A 13,557-nucleotide genomic window follows, 5' to 3' on the forward strand; every position below is an offset into this window, starting at 1 on the left:
CTGCTCCTTAACAGCCATGTAAATTACCACAGGCTTTCACTATTAAATTATGGCATGACTTCATAAAATAGCGCATGCAATATTTTAGTAGCGTTTTTTAGTAAATGCTAAAAATGTTTTGAAAAACGCTGTGCAGTATCTAAATGCAAACTCGGATGAGGTAAGATACCACTTTATAAATGGCGCTCATGGTCCCTCGAAAGTCATGTTGATGACACACTTCTTGGTTGTGGATTCTGCAGTCCAGCACTTCAATCAAAGTGTTCTCCACATGTGTACAGACAAGAGACCCATGTGGCAAATGAGACAGGAAACCTTCAGCAGTCCATCATAACTGTAACTAACAACCATTTGTGGTTTATGCAGATGGCTAGGCATGGTCACACCCCAAGTGGCTCAAGGAGGTATTGAGCCCATGACTTTCTGTTTACTGCTCCTGTTGCTTTGCCTCTGAGCCATACCTCAGTTCATTTTTCAGCCTGATTTCCCGCTATGCTTTGTCCTGCATGCAGCACTGAGAGCTATACTCTAGATCTTGCTTTGCAATTAGTACCTGTCACTCCTGGTTCAGCTGAGACAGTTTATCTAATCAGCTGGGTATGAAACACTTCCTTACTCTGAGGGCTGTGTCAGTTCATTGTCTCTTGTAGTGTCAAAGGTTTCTGTGTTCCTGTGTTCTTGTTTTTAAATTGCAGTGTTCCAAGACTGACCCCGGCTTCTGACCCTGGCTCTGTTCATCGTTAACTCTTACTTCTGGAATCCCTGAATACAGCTTCACCACGACAATCCTTTGGTAAATTCCTGTCCAGCCCCCGTGCACAGATTCACAGCTCAGGTAGCTTTTTGCCTTGTTACTGTGGGCTGTGTGTATTTGCAAGGGTGAGCATACATTTCTGCACTATGGACTCCAACCAAGGTAAGCCCTTACATAATGAACTGACCTTCATGGAGTGCATCCTTCTTGTGTTTTAGGATGGATTGCGAGCTGTTGTTTGCTCTTAAGCGTAGGTCATATGCCACTGATTATATAAAGGTTCGCGCTACCATCAACCTGCTCACTGGGCAAATCAAAACATGGGCTCATCAGCTACTACAGGAAAGGAGTCCAGTTTTGGACAGCTAGGAAGCATTCATGTTTGCTCTGGACTCTCACATTACAGTTTCAAAGAAAACCAGGGTTCCTAAGTCTGCTCCTAGTTCACGTGGCCTACGGGTACCCAGGGACAGGAATACCCTGTACAGATATGACTCCAAGCCTTTCCAGTACGTGCCAAGTCATGAAGCTTTAAATCCACAAAGTCTAGATGCTCCTGAGGATATACACTCACCTACCCTGAAAGATGTGGAACCCATGGAGATCGGGGCCGTCTAAAGATGAAAGAGAGCGGAGGAGAGGTTGTGGTCTTTGTTTCTATTGTGGAGAAATAGGGCACTTTATTTCTCTCTGCTCAACTCATCCACCTTGGCCAAAGGATCTTCAAGTAGGTACTATTTGGATGCATCCTGCTATCCCTGCTTATCAGCCTGTCAACTGCCAAGGTTGCTGTAAGACCTGTCCACGTTCAGTGACACAAGTGGGTACCCAGACTACGGTGGTTAACGATACCGGAGTCCCTCAAGAATCCATAACCGATACTCCTGAGAAGCTCCTACCATCTGGTCTAGAGGCAACTATGCAACCTTCTGAAAACAAACCAGATCCTGCAGTCATCCCAAGATCCATAGTGGTAAGTGCAGAAACTTCATCCTGTACTATCTGACTGCATGTATGCCTCGAATGGCACCATAGTCTGTAAGCAGGAACTGGAGATGTTTGAAAAAGCTTTGCTAGCGATGAATGTCTCCCCTGCAAGAACTACAAAAGCAACAATGCCCAAGGGGAATAAGGAATAGTCTTCTAACATTACTGTTGGTATATATAGTTACATAGTAGGTGAGGTTGAAAAAAGACACAAGTCCTTCAAGTCCAACCCATGTGTGTGATTATATGTCAGTATTACATTGTATATCCCTGTATGTTGCGGTCGTTCAGATGCTTATCAAATAGTTTCTTGAAACTATCAATGCCCCCCGCTGAGACCACCGCCTGTGAAAGGGAATTCCACATCCTTGCTGCTCTTACAGTAAAGAACCCTCTACATAGTTTAAGGTTAAACCTCTTTTCTTCTAATTTTAATGAGTAGCCACGAGTCTAGTTAAACTCCCTTCTGCGAAAAAGTTTTATCCCTATTGTGGGGTCACCAGTATGGTATTTGTATATTGAAATTATATCCCCTCTCAAGTGTCTCTTCTCCAGAGAGAATGAGTTCAGTGCTCGCAACCTTTCCTCAGAACTAATATCCTCCAAACCCTTTATTAGCTTTGTTGCCCTTCTTTGTACTCGCTCCATTTCCAGTACATCCTTCCCGAGGACTGGTGCCCAAGACTGGACAGCATACTCTAGCTGCAGCCGGACCAGAGTCTTGTAGAGTGGGAGAATTATTGTTTTATCTCTGTAGTTGATCCCCTTTTTAATGCATGCCAATATTCTGTTTTCTTGGTTAGCAGCAGCTTGGCATTGCATAGCATCTACCAGGACCCCCAGGTACCTTTTCCATCCTAGATTCCCCCAGAGGTTCTCCCCCCAGTGTGTAGATTGCATTCATATTTTTGTCACCCAAATGCATTATTTTACATTTTTCTACATTGAACCTCATTTACCATGTAGTTGCCCACCCCATTAATTTGTTCAGATCTTTTTGCAAGGTTTCCACATCCTGCGGAGAACTTATTGACCTGCTTAGCTTAGTATCGTCTGCAAATACAGATATTGAACTGTTCATCTCATCCTCCAGGTCGTTTATGAACATATTAAATAGGATTGGTCCCAGCACAGAACCCTGAGGGACCCCACTACCCAGCCCTGACCATTCCGAGTACTCCCCATTTATCACCACCCTATGAACTCTCCCTTGTAGCCAGTTTTCAATCCATGTACTCAACTTATGGTCCATGCCAAAGGACCTTATTTTGTACAATAAACGTTTATGGGGAACGGTGTCAAATGCTTTTACAAAATCCAGATACACCACGTCTATGGGCCTTCCTTTATCTAGATGGCAACTCACCTCCTCATAGAAGGTTAATAGATTGCTTTGACAAGAACGACTCTTCATAAATCCATGCTGATTACTGCTAATGATACCGTTCTCATTACCAAAATCTTGTATATAGTCCCTTATCATCCCCTCCAAGAGTTTACATACTATTGATGTTAGGCTAACTGGTCTGTAATTCCCAGTGATGTTTTGGGCCCTTTTTAAATATTGGTGCTACATTGGCTTTTCTCCAATCAGCTAGTACCATTCCAGTCAGTAGACTATCAGTAAAAATTAGGAACAATGGTCTGGCAATTACTTGACTGAGTTCCCTAAGGTGCAAGTCATCTGGTCCCGGTGATTTATTAATGTTAAGTTTCCCAAGTCTAATTTTAATTCTGTCCTCTGTTAACCATGGAGGTGCTTCCTGTGATGTGTCATGAGGATAAACACTGCAGTTTTGGTTACTGAAGCACCCCTATTCCCTCGTGAAGACTGAGGAGAAGAATACATTCAATACCTTCACCATCTCCCCATCCTTTGTAACCAGATGTTCTTCCTCATTCTTTATGGGGTCAATATGGTCTGTCCTCCCTTTTTTACTGTTTACATACTTTCATGTTCTGTCTTAGCCGTCCTCATTGCACCCTTACATTTCTTGTTACATTCTTTATAAAGTGTGAATGCTGATGATGATCCCTCAACCTTGTATTTTTTAAAGGCCTTCTCCTTTGCTTTTATATGCATTTTTACATTGGAGTTAAGCCATCCAGGACTTTTGTTCGCTCTTTTAAATGTATTACTCAATTGGATACATTGGCTAATGCCCTTATTTAATATGCTCTTAAAGCAAACCCATCTCTCCTCCGTGTTCTTTGTTCCTAAGATTCTATCCCAATTCATGCCTTCTAGCAAGGCTTGTAGTTTAGGGAAGTTGGCTCTTTTGAAATTCAGTGTCTTTGTATTCCCCTTATGTTTTCTATTTGTGTGATTTCTACTGAAGCCAATTGACCTGAGATCACTGTTACCTAAATTGCCCTGTATTTCCACATCCGTGATCAGGCCTGTATTGTTGGTAATTAGTAGATCCAGTAACACTTTATTTCTAGCTGGTGCGTCTACCATCTGACCCATAAAATTGTCCTGCAAGACATTTGGGAACTGGAGAGCCTTAGATGAATGTGCGGTTCCCTCCGCCCAGTCTATGTCTAGATAGTTAAAATCTCCCAATATGATAACACTTCCCATCCTTGCTGCTAATCCAAATTGTGATAGGAGATTTTTCTCCCCTTCCTCCCTCAGGTTAGGGGGCCTATAGCATACTCCCAGTATTATTATCCCCTTAGCTTCATCTCTTTGGAGCTCTAGTCATAAGGATTCCACCTCCCCCTAGCTCCCTTAGTGATGTCATTTCTCACATTCACTTGTACATTATTCTTTATATATAGGCATATCCCTCCCCCTTTTTTACCCTCTCTATCCTTGCGATAAAGGGTATACCCTTGAATGTTTGCCAGCCAATCATGATAGCTGTTTACCAGGTCTCTGAGATTCCCACAAAATCCAAATCCTCCTCGTACAACAGTATCTCTAGTTCACCCATCTTGTCCACCAGGCTCCTGGCATTGGTGAACATGCCACATAGTTTAGACCACTCGCATATTATCCTCTTAATGGGTGTTTCGAGATTGCAACTAGGACTTGCTACTATACTTACCTTGGGTTTATGTGCTTTGGTCAACCTACCACTACCATGGATGCCTATGACGAACTATCTGTTCACGCCCAGAGGGCATTTCTAAGGGGGGGACCTGTCATGGTTCCTACCGTGCCATGCAGGCAGCTAGGCACACCCCAAGTGGCTCAAGGAGGCATGACTTTCTGTTTATTGCTCCTGTTGCTTTGCCTCTGAGCCACATCTCAGTTCATGCAGCACTGAGGGCTATACTCTGGATCTTGCTTTGCAATTTGTACCTGTCACTCCTGGTTCAGCTAAGGCAGATTATCTAATCAGCTGGGTATAAAACGCTGCCTCACTCTGAGGGCTGTGTCAGTTCATTGTCTCTTGTATTGCCAAAGGTTCCTGTGTTCTTGTTTTCAAATTGCAGTGTTCCAAGACTGACCCCGGCTTCTGACCCTGGCTCTGTTCATCGTTAACTCTGACTTCACCATGACAATCCTTTGGTAAATTCCTGTCCAGCCCCCTTGCACAGATTTACAGCCCAGGTAGCTGTTTGCCTTGTTACCATGGGCTGTTTGTATTTGCAAGGGTGAGCATACATCTCTGTACTATGGACTCCAACCAAGATAAGCCCTTACACTGTGTCCCTCAATGAACAAGAAAGAAATACAATTACAAAGAACTTTGGCCAGCTGACATGCTCTATGCAGGTTAAACATTAAATGTTAAACCTGCATGCGCAGCTCAGCGTACATTCTCCTGGTATACTTTGGTGTCATAATGATTGAGCTCCTGTGCAATCGCATAGGAGTTACTTCATTCCAATTTAGCCAATCAAGATGGCAGAGGATCGCAAACCCAGAAAAAGACCAGGTAAATATGACAGCACTGCCGAGAGGGAGAAAAGAAGTCTGTTTAGTTCCACTTTAAGATTTTAGTCCACTCAACAACTAACATTTCACTTTGGATACTGGGCATAAACCACACAGAGGCTACTTATTTCTATTCAGGACAACAGTAAAATCTCAGCAGCGACACAGGGTCTTCCTACTTCTGCTTTTTAATATTGTGAATAATTAAATTCAACCTCTTGTCATCTTGAAAATAGAAATACCAGTTTCTTGATCCTTCATTTATTATTAAACAGTATAATTAATATTAAAACTAAAATATGGAACAGTGGGATCTTTGTACTTGCGTAAAATCAATTTCTTGAAGGTCGCTAAGTACATGAATTTAGATAAAGTCAGGTTACTGCCACCTACAGGACGACTGGACTGGAGGACTGGCATACAGATAAACTGAAATCCAGCCCCAATTAAAATTTTTCTTATACCCAGCATGCCTGTGGCAAAACAGTACTGAAGAGATGATCAAAAACATCGAGGGGCAGGCTCTGTGTCCTCAACGCACTACAAGAAATGGATATTACAGCAAGAATAAAAATCCAATTTTCTTTCCCATCCATTGAGGGGCACAGGAATTCAGGTACAGTCAGGATTTACAAAAGCAGTCAAAAGGATAGGTGGGCAACAATGCAACAACCACTAACGGGCCTCACTAAAAGGACTGGAAACCACAGCAGCCCAAGTGCTGCCTGAAGGACGCATACCCGAATATGAGGGGGGACCCCCTACTAAATAGGGGAATCTGCCAACACAACTGATGCTCCGAAACCAGGATGGAGAAAGTCACCACCAGATAATAGCAAACAACTGAGGCATGCTAGGTAGAGGTGGAATTTTACTGGGTTTTAGCTTACAATTTTTCTGTCTGCTAGTATTCCACCTTCATGTAGGCGACAGTTTAACTCAACTATGTCTGAATTCTTGTGACCCTCTATGGACGAGAAAGAAATTAAATATCCTGTTAATCCTTCATGAGGAGTACTGAGCAAATCTTCTGTAATTCCATCATTAAACTGGTTGCAAAAATAACTGTGTTAATTGAAAACAATATTTGTAGTGATGTGAAGATAAATCATTTAATTTGTTTTGTTTTAACATATGTTTACGTTATTGTGTTTTATGTTTTAAACATTTCCAGAACAATAATATTTGCAAGCTCTTTTGAAATGACAGAAACTTTAATAACTGAAATGATTGTATTCTACCTGAAAACCCAGGGAACTGTTCTGCATTCCAAATGTTGGGATTCCAGGGTCAGAACAAGTTGTGTGTGAAGGATCTGTGAAATGAATAAACATGTTACTTTGGTGAAATACCCTTTCCTAGGGACACACATGTTAATTTTAATTGGAAAACTGGATACAATGGAAAGACATATCCCACATGCTAGAAACATTGTTATCCATGGCATTTTTTTTTTATTAATGTAATGCATATCCCATTGAGGCTTTTCATTTACAGCTAAATGCATTCCAGGTTCATAAAAAAAAGTGTTTAAAGACTTCCAGTTCATTTTTTGTACAAAGCAGCCACAGTCTGAGTGGAAAATCCTGCCAGTGTGTTTCAGAAAAGGAACATTGTTCTCTGTATAGAAGCAATGGTCTCTCTGCTGAAGTCTGACACGCTTACTACTGAGCTTTAACTGATTGGAGAGCTTTAGCTAATCTAAACTAAAGGTTCAGTTAGGCTTTCATGAGGAATAACAGTAGTGACTACCATGACATTTGTGCATAAGATGGAGAAAAATCACCATACAGGTTTACAGGAATAAAAGTTTAAGAGGGCTACAGTGAAAGGATAGGGAATTAGGACAACATGTGGTCCCTGAGCCTAGCAGAAAGACCAACACCTGGCGAGATTTTTCTGCAATGGCTATATACTGTAGGTCAGGTCTAGGATGGAAGTAATTGAGAGTAGAAGTTTTAAACATTTCAAAACATTTCTTCCTATTTAATGTATGGCAACTTCTACTCCTAAGACCCTGTCAGAATTTGTTGGCTATGTGTTTGTTTAACCACAGTTACAAAAACTTGCATTTAACAGGTTTACATTATTACATTTGTGCAAGTTCATTAATGAAAGATGTATGTTTGCCCCTCTTTTTTAGCTTTAGTTACTTTGTTTGCATTTTATTTTTCAGCTTGACACACAGAGTCTCATACATGTATATACTTAACTGTGTGACATCTGTTTTTCACATTGTTATGTACACTCAGGTGCTGTGAGAAATTATGTTAGGTATGACAGTTGTCAAGGCAGCTGTACTTGAAGTATCAGGCTTAATTAGATATAATTATCAGATTCTTGCATAAATCCAATTGTGACTGGTTCTCTTTTATCCTATTCAGTATATCACATTATGCCCAGCAGCTCACCAATGCAACTGGGTTGTGTTCCGCTCCAAGATCCATCTGACTGGCAAAACCTTCGTGATGACCCCACCAAGACCAAAGGAGCAGGACAGGAGAAAGATATGGAAGAACGATAGCTGAATCCTCTATCAACCCTTCGTGCATGAGGAGGAATTCCAGGATCACCACAGAACACAGCTATGAAACAGAAATAAGGAACATAATTAGGTAACAGTTGCATACTCTCTACAATGTACCATATAGGCCATTAAACATCAAAGTTGCACACTTACGGAAGCATTGTGGAACCTCTCCTACCCATGTCCTGTTACTCTCACAGGTAAGGACAGCTGGTAAGGAAAGCTGGTAACCTTCTAAGCAGGCGTATGACAGGCTGGAGCCCCACAGAAAGTCTGATCCCACAGCCTTTCCATTAGGAATTGAGGGGGGAGAGGGGCAGGTGATAGCTGTCAACAGGAAAACAAATATATTTATATCTTAGTGGTGAAGGTCAATATCCTTTATCCCAAGGACTGGGCTGTCAAAATACCCATGCACGCTTTTTTTTTTGTAATTTACATTGGCTGTCACAGCAGTCACATGATCAGGAGCCTGCCCCTTAAGCTCCCAATCCTGAGTGGTCTAGGACAGCTTGGTCACTATACAGTGAGCCATGAACGCTTATGTGTGGTGTGTGGGTGTTTAACCCATCTTCTTTGCTGTCGCCCACAAGTTTCATGGGAGGCAAAAGATTGATATTTATTTTTATCTACATGTAAAAGAGTTCAGTTTGATTTAAATTCAAATTCATATAAATTTGATATAACTTCCCTTCTGCTGTTAAAACTAAATAGAATTGCCCAGATTGTTTCTTCACAATTCACATGAAAATTTGTATTTTTCATCAATGAATACAAAGCTTCCTCTGATTTGTCAAGGCAGAGAGGGGGCTAGATAAAGTCATGATTTCCACCTCATCTAATCAAAGGAAGCATTGCATTTAATGATAAAAATTCAAGGCCTCTCCTGAATGGCTGGGAAGCATTCAGGCCAACTCTATTTAGTTTCAGCAGCAAACAGGAAGTTGTCCATGCTGCTGCTGAACATACAGCTATGATAGTATATTACCGTACACCCAGCAGCAACATCAGTTAGTAATGGAAATAATTTGTTCGGCCAGCTTAAACTTGGAATTCTTGTTTAAGTTATGGATATGTATGAGTTGTTTTTGGAGATTAAGGATATTGTTTAGTGTCACTCAGAGGTAAAAACCCCAATAATAACATAAAATACACATATTTTCCCTTTAAGGGGATAACAGGTTGTAAAGCAAAATTTTGAGCATGATTAAGTTTTCTTCCAATAATGCAACATTGAGAGAAGTTTTCAAAACGTTTGATTACCTCATACGTAGCACAATTCTCTTCTGATTCTGTTAAAATTGCAGGCATTTAACAATGACACTCTGGTGTCTCTAAGCATCCAAACTTCCATGTAAGCCTATTATAAGTAAACCATTTCCCAAACATGATGCAATGCCACTTCCCTTACCTTTGCAGAGAGGTTTTGTGCCATTCCAGGTGCGGTCTTTTGTACAGTACAGAGTTGGCGCTCGATCTGACTCCATCATAAATCCAGGCAAACACTGGAAGGACACTGTGCGATTGTACAGGAAATCATTGTCCAATCGTATACCATTTGCTGGAGTGCCAGGATCCCCACAATTGATTACTGTGTAAAACAGAACAAAAAAACCCCACAAAATTACAAGATTTGTTAAACACAAAATTATGGCAAATTCTGAGATTTCAATTAAAAGATAAATGAGAACACGTTATCTTTATCTACAAAAGTTTACCCATATCAAATCAGCAACTCCTTATTTACCTGCACACTCTGGAGGGCTTCCGGACCATGTACCATTGACAGTGCAGTCCCGGCGCAGGGGTCCACTGAAGTAGTAGCCTTCACGGCATTCATAAACTATAGAACTAGAAAATACCAGGCCGTCATTGAAGATCACTCGCGAATTGCTAGGGGTGCCTGGATTTCCACAAGAGATCACTGCCAAAATAATTGCAAATTTTTTTCCAATTCATAATTTTTATTAACACCAATTTTAATTTACAGCACTTAGAACAATAATTGCAAATTAATACTTAGTAATCAAGCAACAAATGTGCAAACTTTTACATGAATTTGCCCATTTTCCCTAGCTGCTCAAAATACTCTTTTTCTTTTCTGGAAGACCAATTGGACGATAATCTGCAGGGATTTTTTTTCTGGAAACAAAAGACATTTTGCTTTCCTGATGGATTAAAATATTGCTTTTCTAATGTAAGAATGCAAAGCTATAATAGCTCTAATGCGCCAATGATGAAAATGATTGGAAACTGAGGAGGAAGGGAATGTCAAAGAAGAGAACAGTTTTGTTTTTAATTATAAAGCACCCGCAGGCACAGAACTAAAGCAAGTGGGGTGTGGAAGCCACTCCTATTACTGCAAAGTGACATTGACAGAGAAAAAAGCAGAGAGACTATCCCATTCATGGTGCACGAGCTGTGTTGACACCCCCCCCCCCCCCAATATCCTCATTTACTGACTTCTTAGAGCAAAACTAATCAAGAGGAGGATACTTTTTATTACATGCTAAGCTATTCTTAGTGATTGCAATTTGTATGTGCTGCTTAGAGCTGTTATTTTTACCATCTGCTAATATATGCACATTGGATAAGGTAGACACCATCAAGTTCCTTGATTGATGATGTAAACCTATAAAATCTTCCCCAGAGGAATATGATAAGGAAGTCACCTGATGTGCAAGCCACACTTATTTAAAACCTTAAAATAACACTAAACTCTGGTTTAAAAGAACAAATTCTATATGTATTCTTAATACAAAAAAGTAGCTTCTATTGCTATCAGTTTCTTCCAAATCCCTATTTATTTTGCTGCTGTGATCTGACTTCCTGTTAGAGAGTGGCTACGTTCATTCTCCACGTTCCCACTGTATGTAGGAACATAGACACCCTCTCTTGCTTGATCCCTAGATGGACTAGGGACTATAGACTATGAACTATAGGATTTTTACGTGCACTGCTCGTTGCAAACAAGCAGTGCACGTTAGAATTCCAGTCAAATACTATCCAACCCTAAACCTACTCCCACCCCTATTCTAAGCCTATTCTATCTAGCCTGGGAAAGGATAAATCTGTATACTTACCTATTCTGAGGGTGCTCCAGTCCGGTCACATGATCAGCTTCCAGTGCTGGTTTTAGTGTATGGGGGGGGGGGGACAGCTGGCAACGGATGCTCCATAATAAGCTGATGGGTGACGTCATCGGTCAGGCTCTGCAGTCGTTGACGCTACTCTCTCCTCTTCACTGAAGCCAGTCACTGAAAAGATCATGTGACCGGATTGCCCTCAGCATAGATAACGATACACTTCTTTCCTTTACAGGGTAGTTATAATAGGCTTAGTATTTGCTTACACTTCCACTTTAATAAAAAAAAAATATTAGAGGGACATTAAAGAGGAGCTTTAGCCAGGTTCCAAAAGGTCAACAGCTACAAAAAATGTAGCTGCTGACTTTTAATAACCACACACTCACCTGTCCAGTGATCCAGTGCCCTTTTGGGTGAAGTTCTGCTTTAAGTAAGGATATGTATAAATTATTTTTGGAGATTAAGGATATTGTTTAGTGCCACTTTAAAAAAAGTGCATAGATGACTATGTCTGTCTATCTATCTATCTATCTATCTATCTATCTATCTATCTATCTATCTATCTATCTATCTATCTATCTATCTATCTATCTATCTAATGCAAATTACTTTAGTGACCCATCAAGCAAGAAATGTCTCAGGAGTGGGACTATTATTTTAGTGCTTTAATTTGCCATTTTGCATACAAGCAAGGTTTTTTTTATGGCAAATGTGTTCAATCTACTTTATATAATAAAATCCACGTAATCCCTTCCAGTATGTGTATTACATGTGTTTCAAATTCTTGTTGGTTTGTTCTCTTGAATACTGACTTGGAATGCACTTACTTTACTATGGTGAATATCTGTTGTACTATAAAATGAGAAAAGCAAATCTTATTTACTGTCAGTAGCATTGGACGTGTGTAAAAACACAGGTTCAGCACTGTGCAACATGAACATTAGTGGCATCCATTCATGGTATATTCACTGCTAATTCACTGAAAAATGTTCTTCAATACAAATTTGGCAACAATCACTATGTAAAACATTAATCGACAATGGATTCTCCACATTAAAAATATGTCAAATGTCTAAGGAGCAACAGCAGATAAAGGCCACCTAAGATGCCTAGATTCACCAGAAGCTTCATGCACAAGTAAATGCTGTTGTGTGGACTTGAAAACAGAGGAAAAAGAGCACTGTGAAATATACAATCTATTTATTGGCTTACTTAAAGTAATTGTAATTTTTTTTTTTTTTAATAATAATAAACATATTACACTTACATGCTCTTCACAATGGTTTTGCACAGAGCAGTCCTGATCTCCCTTTTCTGGGCTCCCCTGTTGATGCTCTGGGCTCCTCCTGCCTTCCAGTATCCCCCCTAGCAATCTGCTTTTGAGAGCTTGATCCTGAGCCATACTGTTTGCATCTATTGACACACAGTCCAGTGAGGCAGGAGAGAGAGAACAGCTTTGCTGCTCTCAGGACAGCACTGGACCGAGATTGAGCTCAAGAAAGTATTTGGGGAGGGCAGTTGTAAATAAAATGTCTTTTACTTTAATACAGATAATGCATTAAGGTAAAAAAACTTTTAGCCTTTACAACCACTTTACCAAGAAAAAAGAACTTTACCATCCTAGATTATCAGTCAAATGAATGTTAATTCTAAATACATTGGTTCAAGTGTCATACCTTCACACTCTGGCTGAAATCCACTCCAGGATCCATTTATCAGACACTTCCTCTCTGCAGACCCTCGCAGAATATATCCAGCCTCACAACTGAATCGCACAACTCCATCAATAGTAAAGTCATCACCTTGCCGAATCCCATGTGATGGCACTCCAGGGTCTCCACACTCCCCAGCATTTCCACCTGCAACAGAAGATAGCATAATATGACTGGTACACTTGTAATTGATGTTATGTACATGCTTCATACTAGGAAAATGTCTTTACTGTATACCACAACTGAAGAGCAATTAGAGGTGGCAAGTGAAACCAAACTGCTTATGCCAGTTAGCAAGTATTCCAAATGTTCTAAAGTAAGAAAATAAGCCACTTAATTTAAGTTCTGTATAAAGCACTGCAGCCAGGATTCACAAAGTTTCTGAGGTGTGTGGTGAATGTATATGTTTCCTGAAGACTGTGCATTATACTTCTTTGTATATATGCAGTGGTTCTAATTAGATGCTCAGTTTGATGGGTGTCTGTGGGAAACTTCTTAGTTCTGACACTTTGATACCGAATGTTCTCTGCACATGAAATACTGCAAGGAGCTACTGAGTGTATTTGATCATAACTCTGATGTGTTACTTTTTATATTACCAA

At 40.4% G+C, this 13,557-nt stretch overlaps 1 protein-coding gene across 3 annotated transcripts in view; it reads right to left on the minus strand.

Moving 5' to 3' along the window:
• CSMD2 (CUB and Sushi multiple domains 2) overlaps window positions 1–13,557 on the minus strand; it is a 1,533,565-nt gene that overhangs the window by 41,477 nt on the left and 1,478,531 nt on the right. For all 3 annotated transcript variants that reach the window (XM_073615428.1, XM_073615429.1, XM_073615430.1), the window contains 6 exons: window positions 12,920–13,102; window positions 9,905–10,081; window positions 9,569–9,748; window positions 8,311–8,484; window positions 8,042–8,215; window positions 6,872–6,945 (listed from right to left, as the gene is read on the minus strand). In XM_073615428.1, coding sequence (XP_073471529.1) covers window positions 6,872–6,945; window positions 8,042–8,215; window positions 8,311–8,484; window positions 9,569–9,748; window positions 9,905–10,081; window positions 12,920–13,102 — 962 coding nt within the window. The remainder of the gene's footprint in view (window positions 1–6,871; window positions 6,946–8,041; window positions 8,216–8,310; window positions 8,485–9,568; window positions 9,749–9,904; window positions 10,082–12,919; window positions 13,103–13,557) is intronic.

This window comes from Aquarana catesbeiana, linkage group LG02 (assembly GCF_042186555.1).
Source record: "Aquarana catesbeiana isolate 2022-GZ linkage group LG02, ASM4218655v1, whole genome shotgun sequence".
NCBI lineage: Eukaryota > Metazoa > Chordata > Amphibia > Anura > Ranidae > Aquarana > Aquarana catesbeiana.